Below are 19,148 nucleotides of genomic sequence, written 5' to 3' on the forward strand. Positions count from 1 at the left end.
CCAACAGGTGTCTGGTGTCTAATTCTTGCTTCTCCGAGTGCACTTGTAACAACAATTTGGGTTTCCTCTGAATATAACAAAGATCAACATTCTGATCCACAACAAGTGGCAGAAAGCATGGGTGAAATACATGTATCCCGACAGACACGTCTGTGTTTCTGATCTCTGATGGCAAGTCTCCCTCTCTCCAACAACTGATTCGCTCACAGACCCCAATGAGCTTGTTTTTTGGCGTCAGAGAAAATTGACTTTAATATATCAAATTAATAACTGGCTACTTACTTGCTACAACACCAGTTGGTAAAAGGTTCCAATTGGAGCACAAGGGTTCTAATTCAAACCAATAGAAACTGCAATACATCTGCAATTCACTATTTGGTGTCAAAGTTTACAAGCTCAAATGAGGAGGAAAAAAAAAAGCCCTTTTATTAGCATAAATGTTGTGCCAGGTGAGAGGAGGTGAGCTACACTAGTATAATTAATTTTTACATTAAATATTTTAATTATTAAAATTGCTCTCCATTGAACAGCACATGGCGTGGAGAAAGAGGAGAGGCCAGCTATCTGACTTCTTCTGTTTGTTTATAGGTTTTGTACTGGAGATATTTGATGGTTTCTCTCTCAGTGTCTGTCTTATCACATGCTAAGGTGTCCCAGACATCAACAACAACACTGACAACTTTTGTTCTTTGTAGCCATAATTCACAGGCTTACACGTGTGATTCCCTTAACATCTAGCATGTGAGCTCATTTGAGCAGGGCCCTCAACCCCCTCTGCTCCTGTGCGTCCAACTCGTCTAGTTATAATTACTTGACTGTTAGTCAACCTATTGTCAAGCGCTACGGAATTTGTTTGTGCTTTATAAAACTAATAATAATAATACTCGTTAATTCCTCGCACTAGATGCAAACTTTGGTGGAAACATTCTAAAAATGCTGAAATCCTTATAGAAACCACAATAACATTCCTGTCGAATTTGCAACATGTAAGACTTTGCCCTTGAAATTCCCTTTACGCATAACCCACAAACACTGTGTACATGACAGAATTAAAAAAAGAAAATAGATAGATACTTTGTTTCCTCGAAAGATTTTCCCATATCTGGCAATAACAATTTTTCCAGTACAGTTAATACTCATATTCCGCTCCAAAAGGAAGAAATCTTCTGTCCGGGCATAGTTTACATACACAAGATCTCCCTGCGAGGAAAAACAGAGAAAAAAATCCAATAATTACAATGCTCACAGACTTCAATTATATCACACTATCCTTCCTGGGAACATGGATGGAACAATGACTCAAAGGCCTCCCTTCTACATGTTGCTAAAAGGGTAATAGTGTCTTCTTGTGAAGTAACGGGAGACCAATGATTAATGTTAGATCTATCTATCCCTGACCATTTCTTAGATTATACTCCACGCGTTTTAAATCCTACGGATACAGTAAAATAGTAGAATGCCTTAGATCTTCGTATATGTCATGCGCAGGGCTATGTGGGATAGTTAGTACATCTATACATATATCCACCTACTGAAGAGAAGGACTTGTGAATACTTGCTGAAAATACTCACACAATTGAAAATGGTTGAGTACAAACAGGAGAGTTTCAAGTTTTGGGTTAAAATAACAGAGCTGAAAAAAAATGCAGCCAGATTGAAGAATATTTCCAACCTTGCGATTTTACACTATTATGTGGAATTCCCTGCTCAATTCTCAATGACTCCCAGTTTATGGAGTAACTGTGTAAGTGGGTGAAATGGTTTGAGCCTGAAGACAATTGTATGTCCTTATCTAGCATGTCTTTACTGAATCTTATTTTTTTATACTAAGACGTGTTTACCGATTCTCATAAGATATGCAAGAAATAAATAATTTAGTTTGTGATCAATTATTATTTTTTTTTTTATATTTATTCTTTTTTATTTTGCCATCAACATTGCCAAAAATAGAAAAAAAAACAAATACAAATAAATCATTATTTCATTACCATTCGGCATAGCAGATTCATATAAGTCTAGTACAGAAATATAGCGAATTTAAAGCAGTGTACTTATTCCAAACAAATAATAAAATATACAGTGTGAATATGGACGTACATAATTGAGGACTGCAATCCTTGGGACCCAATGGCAGGTGCGATGATTTCAGTATATCCAAGGGAACTCTTGTTATATTAGGAAGGCAGGGGGATAATTATCTTAATCCACTAAACCATCCTTAATTTAGAGTAAGTTTTTTATTTTTCCTATATGTTATCCAGGGGTGCCATAAATCCTGATATAAAACAGAATTTCTATTGGGGCTTGCATAAGAATGGAATCTGAAAGGTTAAGTTTAATTAAAACTTCTAGCATATCCATAATCAGTGGGTTTAAAAGATTTCTTTGTTTCATTACGTCTAAGTTAATTGACCAGAATACAGTATTCAAATTGACATGTGGATAGTTTTCTTGCTCTATTTGAAACCAGGCTTTTTTCTGGATATTTATTTTATTCCATACCATTACATTCGCAATTAGACACGTTTGGCATAACTTTGCGACATCCGGAAATGAAATACCAGCCTTATCATAATTGTTTTATAGGATCTTCTGAGAAATTCTTGGGCGTTTATTTGCCCAAATAAAGTTTGAAAATAATCTTTGCTATTGTAGAATCTTATCCTTGCCTCGTCTAAAAGGTAGAGATCTAAAAAAAATAAAATTAAAAAAATAATAATTCGGAATTAAGTAGGCGTCAACTATATTTAGATGCCCCAGCCACAAGATCTCAATTTTGCTCCACTTATTCAATTGCCTCTCAATTAAGGTATAAATATCCCCATAATTCTGGTGTATAATATCCTGATTAAAAAAATAATTGAATTCCTAAATATTCAATATACTTCAGGTTGCAATTAAATTGAAATTTAGATTTGAGTATAGATAGTTCTTTCTTTATATTTTATAGTTCGAGTTTAAACACCTCTGGAATAGTAGTTAAGGGCTTCATCAGGGACATCAATATCTAGAACCAGAACATTATCTCCATTAGATCCCAGACAACGACAAACAATAACTTGTTTATTGTATCAACAATACCTTCCCCATTGAAGTGGATAGCTGATTGACACAACAAAGACTGGTGGAGTTGTTTTGCAAAATGTAGTTTATTATATATAAATTTGCAAATGATTCACTGAGCTAATTATATATTTTAAAAATGCGTAACCAAGCAAATTTAATTAATGTAAATTGGTTCTCTGTTACGCACACACAAAAGGTAAAAAGGAAACTCTAGTGTTAGGAATACAAATATGTACTCCGTTTGGATTATTGAGCCCCTCATGAAGTAAGGAAGCCTTAGGGGACCAGTGCACCTGCTCAGGGGATGCTCTATAAGCATCTCCTCAGAGATTTATCGAGTCAATGCAGCTCTATGGAACCTCATCAAGAAAGTGCCTCTAGTGGCTGTCAGAACCAAAATCACTAGAGGTGGCCTAAGGCAGCGATGCAAAACACTGCCTTTCCTCAGAAAAGGCAGTGCTTATACTGCTGAGGCTGCAGGGACAATCTATTTGCCCCTGACCCAATACATTAAGCCGTAGTGATTCTAGTGCCTAAAGTGTCTCTTAAAAAATACACAAAACCAGTGGCTTTTCATGTTTAATTTTAAGAAGTTTTTAACCTTAACCATGAATCATATTGTTGGAAAGTTTACTCCGTGTTACATTATTGATTCTTAGCGATTTTATATCCAATTAAATCACTTGTTTAGTATCCATTTACTTTTCTGAACAACACAAACAGGTGAAAGCACACACACAGTAATAATAGTTAACACCCACAATAAAACAATCTGTAAACAAGTATTTGGCAACTCTACAAAAAACATATTAATAAATAAATCAGCGTAGAATGTATAAACAAACATAAAATTAAGCTTCCCTAAATTTGGGTCACTCACATACAACCGATCCTTTTATTTATTTATAAAATATTTTACCAGGAAAGATACATTGAGATTTCTCTAGTTTTCAAGTATGTCCTGGGTCCACAAAACATTGCATTGATACATTATAGTACAATAAAATACAAAAAACAATATTAATACACAATATATACAAAATTTAACACAGAACAGGTAGGAAATATATAATCAACCATGACACGTGCATTCTGTTTTGAGGTATGTAGAGAGGGATCTCTTAAAGGACTTTAGGCTTGGGGAAGATTTAAAAGTGTGCGGGAGGTCATTCCACAATTGCGGCGCTCTGTAGGAGGAGGCGGATCGGGCCGCTTTCTTTTTGTATTGAGGTAGACTAAATAAAGTGCTGGTACTGGATCGGAGGTTATAGGAGGTGGGAACAGCCGAGGAGAGCATTCTGCTCAGGTAGGGTGGGAGCTCCCAGAAAAGCTCTTAAACACAAGGCTGGAAAGATGAAGGGTGCGTCTGGATTCCAACGACAGCCAGTTTAGTTATTTTAGCATGTCACAATGGTGGGGCCTTTAATTACACTGTAGCACAAAATCGACAGAACGAGTTATACAATGTATTGAGTTTATTAATGTGGGATTGCGGTGCAGATGCATATACTACATCCACATACACCCTTTTCCAAATTATTATGCAAATTATATTTTTCTCATTTACCTAAATAATTGATGTAAATAACAGTCAGCATAATTCTCATGTTATCAACTATTAAGAGTACAATTTAAATTTTATTGAACAAACTTCCTAATGATAACAGTATTTTTTTAAACATAAAAAAGTTACAATGCACTGTTCCAAATTATTACGCACAGTAAGTTTCAAAACACTTTATAGGTTGTAAAGAACTGAAAATTGTCATTTGTTGTGTTTGCAGCATATTTACTGAAATCAAAAGCTATTGCAATCAAACTTATAACAACATTTTAACTTTTTAAAGATTTTAACAGGTCACGTTACATTTTTTTTTTTCTTTTAAATTCTTTATTTTTGCAGTGCTTATAATGGTTACAGGTTTACATATGGTACCCCAACGGCATTCCATACGTTGATTGCTAAACATTTGTTACAGTGGGTATTAGGTAGACAAAGCACTTTTTTTGTTTTATGTTACATATCAAACAGGTTCAAACGTAGATTGAGATTACAAATTATATGAAGGTAACAGATTATTAGGCATCGCTTATGCGGTATAATATGCTTTAAGATATAGCTAGCTGCGCTTCAGGTGACTAAGTAAATTATGTGATAAACGTTATGCTTGACGTCAGCGTTTTACAGAAAAATATGCCAGGTCGCAAGGACGCAGAACATTGTTTTATAAGAAAGGAGAGTGTGGGAATAAACCAATCGTGTTGGTGTATAACAAGCTTAAAGTGTTATGTTATCTCTGTGCAGGTCTAAGTTGCAGTGTCGAGTAAGAAGATATTTACAATATATAATGGTGGGTGCTGCATATGTGTGACTTTAGCTGAGTGCACAGATGGTCATTACCAAAACATGAAATATGCCCATCGATATGCTGGGGTGCCCGCTCGAACAAAAACAAATTAATGTATCAGGTGAGAGGCTTGCATTGCCCTTTCTAGTAAATGCAGATCTAAACAATAACGAAACATAGCATCATATAGAACTGTGGTGTTACCCGATAACAGTGCAGGCAAATTGGACTGGCTCAAAATTAACTGGGGACGGCTATGCTTTTGCATGGCTGTTAGTCCTGGGTGAGATGAGGCGCCGTTACCTTGCTCGGGACAGCTTGGCACCGTTCGCCAGTGTCTCAGCTCGGTACAGCCTGAAAGTCTCTGTGAGTCCCTGGTAGCATAGTTCAGCCGATGCCCTGTCTGGGCGTTATCGTTGCGTGTCTGAGGTGGCTGTCCGATATGGCCTTGTGGGTCTTGGGTGCCTCTGGGTGTATCTGGCGGTGTTCTTGTGGCCCTGCTGGGCGCCGGATATTCTTCTGTTTACCGCTGGGCATTATGGGCTGTGCGTTTCGGCCCTGAAGTCTCCATAGTGGGCCCAGGTTTAATCCGCTTGAGGAGCGTCTGAAGCTGTTGTCTGTCGTTTGTGCCCTTCTGCCCCGACGCTGTACTGGAGCTGGTGCTCTTGTGCCACGAGCCAGGTTTCCGTAGTGGTCCTGGGTCTTCCTTGTCGGGATGTTGCGGTGGGTATGGTTCTTCGTTTGTGGCTGGTTACCTCTAGTCCCATTCCGCCGGTGTGGTCGGCACCTGTGGGGTATTGCCCCTGTTGCTCCCAGCCCGAGAGGGCCCCCATCTAGGGGATTTGTCGCTAGGTGCTCCATGGTGCCCCGCGGGGGTTTCCCAGGCCTCCCTACACCACGTGCTGTGCGTTTCTTAGGTTCCGAATTGTGTGAACCTGCTGACTGTATGTGTGCCTGTAGCTTGGCCCAGAAACAATCAAATATTATGCTTATTGAGTCTCTTGCCTGTGCGCCGTTGCCTAGTCCGGCGGGCTGTTGCTTCTTTCTCATGCTGGTTGTGCTTGTGTCCGCCATCTTGGGCGCCCCAGCTCCCATCTTGCTTGGAGGAGTTGGAGGCATCCTCATTTGGTGCAGAGTGTGGGGCACCCTGCCCAGCGGGGACCGGGATCTCCCCCACCGGTCCATAGGGGGGGGGGGGGGGAAGGCTAGAATATTCATTTGTGGCTGTTTGCCTTTGGCGGGAAAGCGGCCGTCCTTCCCCGCCTCCTCTCGAGTCAGGCCTCATTCTGCCGTTGCGGTGCTCGATCAGCCCGGGCGTCGGGTGTGGTGTCGCTGTGCTCCGGCGGGTCTCCTCTGCATCGTGGGCATCATGGTAAGAGGATATGAGCCCTGTAACTCGGAAAGTAGGCATTTTCAGCGCCCGTGTGGCAGGAGCTCCTGCAACACACGTCTTGCACGGTCGCTGGTCAGGCTCCGCCCCGTCACGTTACATTTAAAATAGGACCCCTTATTTGATAGCAACTTCACAAGTCTTGCATCCATTGAACTTGTGAGTTTTTGGACAGTTTCTGCTTGAATGTTTGCAAGAAGTCAGAATAGCCTCCCAGAGCTGCTGTTTGGATGTAAACTGCCTCCCACCCTCATAGATCGTTTACTTGAGGATGCTCCATAGGATCTCAAGAGAAGATGGAGGCCACACCATGACTTTCTCTCCTTTTATCCCCATAGCAGCCATTGATTAAGAGGTATTCTTTGCAGCATGAGATGGTGCATTGCCATGCATGAAGATGATTTTATTACGGAAAGCATAGTTCTTCCTTCTCTACCAGGGAAGAAAGTGGTCAGTCAGAAACTCCATATACTTTGCAGACGTCATCTTTACACCCTAGAGGGGCCGACCAGCTCTCTTCCCATGATTCCGGCCCAAAACATGACTCCACCACCGCCTTGCTGACGTCGCAGCCTTGTTGGAACAGGGTGGCCGTCAACCAACCATCCACTACTCCATCCATCTTGACCATCCAGGGTTGCATGGCACTCAGTGAACAGGACTGTTTGAAGATTAGTCTTCATGTATTTTTCTGCCCAATGCAGCCGTTTCTGCTTGTGAACATTGGTTAGTGGTGGCCGAATAGAAGGTTTATGCACAGTTGCAAGACTCTGGAGGACTCTACACCTTGATGTCCGTGGGACTCCAGAGGCACCAGCAGCTTCAAATATCTGTTTGCTGCTATGTAATGGTATTTAAGGAACAGCTGCTCTCTTGATCTGATGCATGGATCTGTCAGAAATCTTCCTCAATGTGCCTTTATCTGCACGAACCTGTCTGTGCTCTGAATTAGCCACAAATTTCTTAGTAGTGCATGATCACGCTTACATTTTCGTGAAATATCTAATGTTTTTATACCTCGTCCAAGGCATTGAACTATTTCACTCTTTTCGGCAGCAGGAAAATGGTGCTCTGTTTAATAATGTGGAACACCTTCCTTTAGTAGTCTTTCCTTAAATTGGGCTCCCCTGGCAATCTAATTATCACAGGTGTCCGAGATTGTTTTCAGTGATCAAAAGAGCCCTGAGACACAATGCCATCCATGAGTTAAACTGAAAAACAAAATATTTAATCTTTGTGACACTTAAATAAAATTTGTATAATAATTTGGAACAGGGTGTAATCAATGATTGGCATCAGCATTTGCTATACAATCTTTTCCTTTACTGTAGGGCTTAGGCAGTATTTGTTTCTGCACAGGGCACCTAGTTTTGGATAAAGTTTAGATGCAAGCTTTTCTATGTGGAGGCCAAAAGGTAGATTGGGGTCTAACAACATACCCAAGTATTTGAAAGAGTGGACTGCGGTCAGTGTGCTATTTGAATTTGTTTTGATGGATAGGTGGGAATTGTGTAATTTGTGTAATTTAGGTACTGTTCCAAAGATCATTGTGACAGTTTTGTCAGTGTTTAGGAAGAGTTTGTTTTTTGCGATCCACTTTTCTACCTCTGTAAACTGGTCTTGGAGCACAGACTCAAGCTGCGGTAGCTCAGATTTGCTCGCATAGATTACGGTGTCGTCTGCGTACATGTGTACATTTGAGGATTTGCAGACATTAGGCAGATCATTTATAACTAATGTAAATAGTAGAGGGCTGAGAATGGAACCTTGGGGGAACACCACACGTGACTGGGAGAGGGAGGGAGTTGCTGTCAGAAATGGACACATATTGCGAGCGATCCGATACATACGATCGATACCAGGTTATCGAACAAATCACCAATACCTGAGTTTTTGAGTTTGTGCAGTAAAATGTCGTGGTCTGTGTCAAACGCCTTTCAAAATCAAGGAAAATAGCTCCAGTTAGGTCTCCTTGTCCCATGCCAGTTTGGATGTCATTGCAAACTTTTAAGAGGGCAGTTGTAATGGAGTGATTCTGGCGAAAACCCGATTGATCAGGGGTCAGATAGTTTGATTGTTGGTAATACTCACATAGTTGAGTATGGACACATTTTTCTAAGATTTTTGACAATACCAGAAGCAATGATATTGGGCGATAGTTCGAAACCAAAGTAGTGTCACCACTTCTATGGATAGGCACTACTCTCGCAGTCTTCCAAAGTTTGGGTATGTATCCAGACACAAAGGATTCGTTAATTAGGGATTCGACGGGTTTAGCAATTGCTGGCGCACTGAGCTTCAACAGCATTGCTAGGATTTGATCAGGTCCAGACTGTTTTTTTCATTTTTAGATTGTTTAGGTGTTTAACGACACTAATAGGTACAGGTCTAAAAATGAACTTGTCTATATTGGGCCTATGCAAATTTAGTGGGGCCTGATCCACATTTGTCGTTTCAGGATGCGTGTCATTTATTAGCTTGGCAATCCGGGTGGTGGAGCATCCGACAAAATAATTGTTAAAGGCATTTGCTACATCTAAGGGAAGTTGCAGGGTTTGGTTTATTGGGCCTAGGCCAATTTTGTTTGCTTTGTGCATATATTTCACCATTTTCTATATGCACAGTGATCAGTTTATAACATGGTCCTAAACGTAACAGGTATAGTGAATCAATCAATCCCGACTTTCTTTGGTAGCTTCCACAAACATTGCTGTGCTTCAAAGAGCTGGTATAAATTGCTTTCTGAAGGAATAAAATATAAATGAAAGTAAAAAGAAATGGCACAACGCATTGCAACCCCGAATTAGTCTTCCTAAGGTGCATATTAATCTCCATTGGCTTATCCTCATTTTGAACTGCCCCAAATGACCAATTTGTCGATCCTCCATCATCTACCACTGATTAGTCACTTCCATAATTGCAGGGAACTTGCAATTGTAAGACTGTTTAAGATCCTCACATCCTCTCATATTTTAAAATACTTATTGGAAAGAACAAGCGAAAATAAAATCTTGCAAGAAAGATAAAAATTCTTAGAGGTGATGTTTTTATGAGGGCTGGAGTCTGGATCAAGTGTTGAATTTGAGACCAGAGTGATTCTTTGTACATTGATCTTGGCCCAGTGCAAGTATGTCACATGTTTTGCTATCTGTGTGATTGTCTCTGCTTGCTTTATGACTTTGATTGTTACCAGGCAAGTGCTCATATTTGGCAGTCATCTACACTCCTCCCTACCTAGGCCGGGGGATCATCCAAGCCAGTTAAGTTGTCTTTGTCCCTGACACTTGCAGCTCTCAAGCCAAGTTCTCTTGCTTTATCCCAGGGCTAGAGGAATCCTGCAACCAGAAACAGGTCCAAAGACTATCTTTGGGATCCCTACAAATCCACACATGACACAAGTTCCAAAAGGAACTGACATACAAAACTTTTCTTTTTACCGGGACTAGTCCATATGATTATTACATTAAGATTGCGGCAACAACTCAATAAAATCACAAACAGTCAAATCATAGCAGACAACATATAGCAACTTATTATAACACAATTACATATTTAAAAACGAGTGGGGAAGACAATACTTAACAGAAACTATCTCTCCTGTCTGCAGAATTAGCAATATGCAAATCTGCCAGAATATGCAAATTAACCAGCCTTGCTATTCAGATGTGCATATTGCTGTTGCTACCAACAGAGGGCACTACACAGGCTCCATAGCCAAATCCACCTAGTTGGTAGCAATCCTCAGCAGTATACGATAGCAGGCAAAACATTTTACAGTATACACACACACACACACACTATAAACAATTGCATTACACACACCCTCCACCTATAATGGGTACAGGGTGACTAAAACATAAGAAAAGTCCAGCATAGTCTGTCTGAAGGTCTAGGTGATTGCGACTAACGTCACAGTAACCATTTAAGGTCTGTTACAATTTAACTTGATTTCGGTTTCTGAAAATGATATAACTTTCTAAGCTAAAAGCATAGAAATCTGCTATAGAGCATGGAAACCTAAAACTCAATTGAGACCCTGTGTTCCAACTCTTTACTTTTAATTATCTGAAGTGTCTCTCCTTTGTCAATATTTAAAACTTCATCTTTCATGAAAACAATTTTTTTTTTTTAACTGAAAGGTTTCAAATATATACATCGATAACCACTCAAAATAAACCAAAATCTGCTGAAACTACGAGGGAGAAAGACAAGCACAGCATGTCAGAAAGAAAGAGAGTTGTTATCCTTTACAATAAATCAGCATGGAGTTGACAGAAGCTTTGGTTAGAACCAGTACCCAGGCTTAATAAGAACAGGAGAAGGAGTATTGTTTATCTTATCCCTTTACCTTATCTGGACATAATTAAAGGTTGATGCTGTGCCAGCAAATAGTTATTGTAACAATGCTGATCTAGTTTCCAACATGCTGTATGTTCAGGGTTTAAACTCAAGCATGTAAAACCAAAATCGAACAACTTGTTAATGACCCAAACACTTTTTCCTTTGGAGGAAAAAATAAAAATCCAAAAGGAATGCAGGGCATAATACTTTTTTCTGGTGGTAATAAAAATAACAGGGATTACATCAAAGCAACAGGCTAACAATCTGTCAGTTCAAAACAGAAAGTCAATTTCGCTTGTGAAAGATGAAGAAACAGGGACAATCTGTACTTCATTAGAAAACTAATGTACACTTGCCATAGCTCCAACTATTATCTAGTAATAGAAACAGGCTGTGTGAAGTCCGGTTTCGAGTCCTTTGGCTATTGGAGGAGGGGGTCAGTGACCTTTATTAAATCGTTAATAACTCAAAAACAAAATGAGAGAGAACTGAGATTTAAACAGTACAAACGCAGCACTAACCAACCAGCCAGTTTCATGTATTTTGGCTGTTGTAGGGGAGGGTTAGTGACCTTTATTTAAAATCTGTTCTAACTCAAAAACAATTGCTAATATCTTAATAATAAGAGCAGCACAAATCTTAATTTTAATACACAAAACAGCACTAACATAGCACTAATGAAATACTGTGGATTTAATTTAATTACGGTAAATGTATTTTTTTTTGGGCCAATTATAGGAGGGGGGGTGTTAACCCCTCATAGACTTCAACATTTTTGTGCTCTATGTACCTAATGAAAGAAGAGAAATCGCAACTTTACAAATGTTCTATATATAATGTATACAACAGAATACTGAACATTGTTTTTGAAAAAACAGAGACATCATTTTTGTTCTAAACACAACATCAGGTGCCATGCATTTACCTCGGGTTCACCCTGCGCAGAAAACGCATTGTAAGGAGGTACAATGTCTGTAAAGTTTTCATATCCTTTCGGGGGGATTTCAAACAGTGACGTGTTGTATATCTGAAAAGTAAGGACAACCGTTATATCGGGAATGTTGTGGCAGATTTTGAAATACAGAAACGGTTTAAAACTTAGATCTGGAGTCACTCAAATATATTCACTTATTCTGAAAGCAATATCTCAGCGTTTCCTATTCACCAAGAACTATAAAGATTACATTTCCAAAGTCAGTCTGACACTTTACTAAAAAAGAATTATGCAAAACCTAAAACAGCTGGGAGTCCGAGTTTTAACTACTCTAGATCCTTTTATTTTTGGAAGTGTCTGGATAATCTCTCCAGAGTACATAACACGTAGGTCAAACTGATCAATTATTATTTTCAATCAATTTGCCTTCATTACAGATCTTCAATGTGAAACAGCATCAGGATCTTTTTTGACCTTCATAAAACATCACAAACTCTCAGAAGTCTATGCAGAGTAACAGATCTTTATTTATCTTACTAGGAATGCGTTCAGATAAACACAGCATTTGGTATCTGAATGGTAAGTGAAAGTTCTATCTGCAGAATTCACCTCGAGTGTACTAGACTTGCCATAAATATTAGGTGCTTAGCTTATTATTACTATGTTATTATTTATATAGCGCAACAAATTCCGCAGCGCTTTACAGTGTGTGAACGAACAAACATGTAGTTGTAACCAGACAAGTTGGACACACAGGAACAGAGGGGTTAAGGGCCCTGCTCAATGAGCTTACATGCTAGAGGGAATGGGGTAAAGTGACACAAAAGGTAAGGATAGTATTATACTAATGACAGTTGCAGAAGAGGAATCAGTCAGGAGCTATTAACAGTTTAATTTATATGCTTTTATGAAGAAGTGGGTTTTTAAAGATTTTTTGAAGGAGTGGAGACTGGGTGAGCATCTAACGGAGGAGAGAAGAGAGTTCCACAGGAACGGTGCAGCCCTCGTCTTGAAGTCTTGAAGGCGAGCATTAGAGGTGGGAGTACGAACAGAAGATAGACGCAAGTCTTCAGCAGAGTGTAAGGGCCTAGATGGGACATTCTTGTGTATTATGGAGGATAGATTGGTGGGAGCAGCATTATATAGAGGTTTAAAAGCAAGAACCAGAATTTTAAATTGAGCCCTATATCTTGCAGGAAGCCAATGTAGGGACTGACAGAAGGGTGAGGCGTGGGCGGTACGGGCGGACAGGAAGATGAGCCTCGCCACCGCATTCATTATGGACTGTAACGGTGCAAGCCTGGAGCACGTAAGACCACTGAGAAGCGGATTACAGTAGTCAAGGCGAGAAAGGACAGGATTTGGCGATAGACTGAACATGAGGCGTGAAGGAGAGGTTGGCGTCAAAGAGAACACCTAGGCAGCGAGCCTGCGTGGTGGAGCTGATAGTAGCACACCGTTGACTTGGAGGGAGACAGACACAGGAGTAGCAACACTTGAGGGAGGAAAGACCAGAATTTCAGTTTTGGTCAAGTTTAGTTTAAGGAAGTGGGCAGCCATCCAGTTAGCAATAGCAGAGAGACAGTCAGAGACACTAGTCAAGAGGGACGGGGAGAGATCAGGAGAGGACAGAGATTTGCGTGTCATCCGCACAGAAATGATATTGGAAGCCAAAGGAGCTAATGAGTTTACCAAGGGAGGCAGTATAGATGGAGAACAGTAGGGGATCAAGAACTAAACCTTAGGGGACACCAACAGAGAGGAATTGGGGAGAAGAAGAAAGAAACACTGAAAGAGAGGTAGGAGGAGCACCAGGAGAGAGCAATATCTTGTAGACCGATATTGCGGAGGATGAGAAGAAGCGGTTTATGATCCACAGTGTCAAAAGTCACAGAAAGGTCAAGGAGATTAGTGACCAGGAGATTTTATGAGTGATCTGCTGAAACTACCAAGAAGTACTAAAATGGGTAGGTCTAGCAAAACTCTCTAAATACTGCTCTTATAAGTTACTCCCAGTTTATTGATCAAACCCTAGTTAAAATATGTGGGGCTTAGCAAATAGATGGCTAAAATGCGCCATCAATTCAAGGTAGTTTATAAGTATCTACTGTAAACAAACGGAAATGGGTTAATTATTCATCCCCAACATTAGAGTTCATTGCATACTGCACTAATTTTTCCTTCTGTGTTTTTATATACCTCATCTCCTCTACACGGTTTCTGCTTTTGAGCAGGGTTCATTATTTATAATTATATTTATATAGCACCAGCAAATTCTGTAGCGCTGTACAGTAGGACCAACCTTATGTCCCTGTTATTATTTGTAATAGTCTCTTATTTGCTGTTTTATCCCCTTTGTAATATTATAAAGCTCTGCAGAAAATGTTGGCGCTCTATAAATTATAATAAAAATTATAATTTACCCCATTATCTGCCTTTGTTTTATATCTTACTCAACACAAGAAAATCATCAGTGTAATTCACTAACGTGAGAATTCTCTAGAATACAAATGGAATTCAAAATGAATTTCAAATTCTAGACTAAATAGCCAAACTAAAGTGGCTTTGGCTTGGGAATTTTGGGGCAAATTTTGGCCCTAATTTTGAAATTCCCTTTGAATTCACCCAAAAAGTCTCACTTTAGATAATAACTATGTCAATATTTAGAATCAATACACAATATCATTTGGTAATTTTGGACTCTGTATACCTTACCTCATGTCCATTTTCATCAATAATGGAGATGTAGTTGGGATTGCTTTCATTGGGGTATGATAACAAGACATCATAATGTACTAGCTCTGCTTTATCCAGTCCAAAGTTTTTCCACTGGGACTGAATACGTTTGGCAAGCTCAAGGTTCTGCTCTGTTCCTGACAGATGAGGAGTTTTTGTGAAATCTCTGAAAATACAATAACCGTAAACAAACTAAGTTATACAGTACAATGTCCAAGAAGTATGAGTGGAATATTGCAAACAACACGCAATAGTAAGCCTACTATGACATCTTTTAATTTTTTTGTGGCAAACATCTTGCCAATGCAGAATAATTGGTGAATTTAGTATTTTTAAATTTATGCGAGTTAGTATTCTAAAACCAACACATTTTCCCATCAATAACAGTAATTCAAATGTGTTTCCTGCTACTTCCACTGTGACCAGCACCATAACCGTGGGCAAAGTCTTACCCAGCACAGAGAGACATCGTGGGATAGGAGGTTTGACGGAGAGGGGGGGCACTCCAGGATTCTCTAGTGCCAGGAAAACTGGTTTATTTCCATGGCACTGTTAGTGGGGTGTGTGACGGACGGGGGGGGGGAGAGGGGGGGCACTCCAGGATTCTCTAGTGCCAGGAAAACTGGTTTATTTCCCTGGCACTGTTAGTGGGGTGTGTGACGGACGGGGGGGGGGGGGGGGGGGGCACTCCAGGATTCTCTAGTGCCAGGAAAACTGGTTTCTTTAATGCACATGTTAGTTATGAGGTGCATTCCTTACCTGAGAAAGGCTTTTATATTTTCTGCCTTCATTTCAGAAACAAGCTGCATTCTTACATTTTGAGTGTGTTTCCTCTGCTGATTTCTTGAGGTCGAAACAAGCCATCCTGCAAAAATAATTGCAAACGTTCTAATGTTAGGACATCTTCAGAATTCATTCTGTGAATGAGTGGAATAAAAAAATAAAATAAAAAGAAAATAGGGCTATTTCTAATAAAAAAAAAAAAAAACTGTAAATACAATTCAGTTTTGTAACCTTGAAGCTTGTTTATCAGTGGTGTGTATTTATCATGTATGTATTCTGAAGCAATTAACTCCATGTCCATGAAACGGTTGCGATGTTGTGTTTGTGTTTCCTCTGGTTTCTTCCATTTTTAACTCACAATTGCGCATATGTGTGCCATCTCCATCTTATGCACACAATTCCTTCTACGGAGATCTAAAAACACTACTAATTGCAGAGTTATACACTTCCTTTATTCTAACGTTAATCTTTAATTTGAGAGAGACAGAAATGTCACCCATCGAGGAGCATCATCCACCTCAATGTTTAGACTTTGTTCTACTCGGTGGCGGATCTAAGGTAGAGAGGGCACTGGTGCAACAATTGTTTAGGCCCCCCTATCACAAGGATGGCCAATTGTGTCCAACTCTCACAATGCTTTACCAGCTGGGGATCTAGCATTTGTCCATCCTTGCAGTGTTGTATTTAGCACTGAACAGTGTTTGTGTTTGAATGTAAGCATGTTTTTGTGTGTGTGAATGTAGAGTATTTGTGTGTAGTGTACTGTTTCCATTTAAAAGCAATGGTTTACTTGTGTGTCGTGTTTGCCTTTGAATGTAGGTGTATGTGTGTTTTTAACGCAAAATTAATTTTTTTTTAGCTACCCTCCGGTTTCCTACCTTTTGTGTACAGGAAGGTGGGGTCTGGCCTACTAGCTGAGGCTGTTGGGAGTCGGAGGCTCCACTCCAGTGGATGACTGGGCCCTACAGACACATTGTAATTGGGTATCCCTAAGTGCATCGGCCACCTTATGGACCCACCAGCGTGCCCTGGTGCAGCGTGCCCTGGTGCAGCGCACCAGCAGTATTTCCACTACTGGTTCTACTACAAATTAGCCTTCTTTTGGCTCTGACAAACTGACCAATCTTCTAAGTCCATCACATGTCTTGTATTTATTGTAGTTTTGTATAATGCTGCAGAATATATTGGTATTTTATAAATAAAAATAATGTTTTACTCAATCTAACGAAGAGGTAATCCAAAAAGTACCAGAGTAACCTGCTTACACAAACAAAAAAAAAAAAGAGCAAACCTACATGTTAAGTCTGTTCTTTTTATTATTTATGCACTTATATATGCTACTGTGCAAAAGGTTTACGCAGGTATAAAAAATGCCTTAAAATAAGAATGATTTCAAATTTTACAATATTAGGCTGTAGCAGAAGACAGTTTGTTCAGTGAAGGTCTGGAGAGTGGTACAAGGCAACAGCAAAGCATGGTGGTGGTATCATGCAAGTTTGGGACGGTATTTTTGAAAGTGGAGACGGGTATTTGGTCAGAAATAATGGTCTCCGTAATGCTAAGAAATCTAGGCAGATACTTGTCCATCATGTAGTGCCATCTAGGACATATCCAATTGGCCTCAAATTTACTCTGCAGCAGGACAAGGACTCCAAACATACAGTCAATGTCATTAAGAAATTAAGTCTTGGAAGTGATGATATGGTCCACAGGTAAACCATAAATTGATCTCAACAACATCAAGTCTGTCTGCGATTACACAAAAAGACAAACTACAGAGGCTGCCTAAATTCACAGAACAACTGTGGTTAGATTTTTTAAGATGTTTGGAACAAGCTACTTGTTAGGTTCCTTCTAAAACTGTGCCAATGTACCTATATAAATTGATGCCATTTTGAAGGCAAATTGTGGTCACACTAAATATACTTGATTTGATTTAGATCTTTTCTCTGTTCACTCACTTTGCTTTTTTAGTCTTTATCCTTTTCAAAAGTAGACATACAGATTTTGTGGTAAGAATGTTCAGTCAGAACAATTTGAATAATGGGTTAAGAGAGCATCATGACGTAGCAAGAAAACATTGATATATGGGGTATTATTATAGGTCAACACTTATGACCTCTAGTGTTGCCATATAGTCTGGATGGGTACCATTAAACAGCTCTGGTTGTCTGAATGATGGAATGGACATCCTATATGTATGTGGGGGTGGGTCATTTACCAAGGGAAGGGTATATTCCATTCTGTTTCAGGTCGGAGTTGTTTCAGTACCTATCACAAATTCAGTATAGAAAGAGTCTCAATGAATGAAGAAGGACCATACTTGCTGTTGAATGTTATTAGAATGTTGAGGAGTATTGGGAGGGCCATTGTGGGAAGGTTTTAAAGTAACTTGGAATTTATTTGCAGGTGTGAAAACTGGAATACAGAAGAAGAAACCTCTAAGAGTTAGAGGCTAGGGATAAATCAGACTGATTAAGAGAAGGAAGAAAAACAAAAAAGGGGGAGGAAGGTTGTTTTTTACCCTAACCACTGATGGATTAGATGAGTGGGCAGCAGAAGGGGGTAGGAACATAACTTGTCAAAAACACCTCATTGGCCCTTTATGGGGAAATATAATTTCTTCTAAGAAAGAAATGGTGTCTCCATTTAGCCAGGGATAACCAGATTTTGTGACACGTTTTGGGAGAATCATGAATATGGGATGTGAACCTATCCATTTCTAAAGCTTCAGTGGTCATTTATCTTCCTGTAGCAAGGGTTGGTATATGAGCAAAGAGCCAAAGTTGTACGATTGCTCAGCGAGTAGCCAGTGCTATTCTAGCTGCTAATTTATTCCCAATCCTTGTGAGTGTGTCTCTATAGGTTCATGGGTCTATCGGGTAAGGTCTACCTAGTAGTTTGGCTAACAAGATGGTAACTTTAAGCCATAAAGGTTTGAGTTTTGGGCAGGTCCACCAGCAATGCATGAAAGAACCTATCTTGCCGCAGCACTTCCAGCACTTAGCAGTTGGCAGGAGGCAAATTTTTGTTTGGTTAGTTGATTTGTGTAGTGTAGCCATGACAGTGTAGTTCTGAGATTTGATTGTCCCAATACATCGTTGTTTAAAATCTGTGAGAGGGACTGTACCAGCTGGTGTGGGGCTGCTAAACTATGAAGTTGCCCGTACCTAAAGTAATCAAGTGTGGTAAGGGAAGTCTGGTCCGGGACATCTGTGTATTCTATTTTGTTCAGGGAAAATATATCTAACATATTAGGTCTCTCTCTTCGAAACATACAAAATTTTAGGGGTCTGGCCTGGCAGGAACATTTTGTTTCGAAGTGTAGGTATGATAGGGGACAAAATAAAAAGGATGAAAATTCAAAATTAAACTGGTCCCATAGATCTAGTGAATATATAATCTTGTGGGGCTATTGGTGGTATTTATTGGTGATGTGGTTTGGGTAGGTAGCCACATATAGAGGGAAAGATGCTCTCTCTAAAAAAATTTAGCCATGGTGGAGTATGCAATTCCTGAATTCAGGCTTTATCGGGCTGCGTTAAAATAG

At 39.6% G+C, this 19,148-nt stretch overlaps 1 protein-coding gene across 2 annotated transcripts in view; it reads right to left on the reverse strand.

Annotated features, from left to right (window-relative positions):
* NAALAD2 (N-acetylated alpha-linked acidic dipeptidase 2) overlaps positions 1-19,148 on the reverse strand; it is an 86,968-nt gene that overhangs the window by 49,131 nt on the left and 18,689 nt on the right. For both annotated transcript variants that reach the window (XM_063430808.1, XM_063430799.1), the window contains 4 exons: positions 15,575-15,680; positions 14,795-14,981; positions 12,071-12,172; positions 1,075-1,200 (listed from right to left, as the gene is read on the reverse strand). In XM_063430808.1, coding sequence (XP_063286878.1) covers positions 1,075-1,200; positions 12,071-12,172; positions 14,795-14,981; positions 15,575-15,680 — 521 coding nt within the window. The remainder of the gene's footprint in view (positions 1-1,074; positions 1,201-12,070; positions 12,173-14,794; positions 14,982-15,574; positions 15,681-19,148) is intronic.

This window comes from Pelobates fuscus, chromosome 1 (genome assembly GCF_036172605.1).
Source record: "Pelobates fuscus isolate aPelFus1 chromosome 1, aPelFus1.pri, whole genome shotgun sequence".
Lineage (NCBI taxonomy): Eukaryota > Metazoa > Chordata > Amphibia > Anura > Pelobatidae > Pelobates > Pelobates fuscus.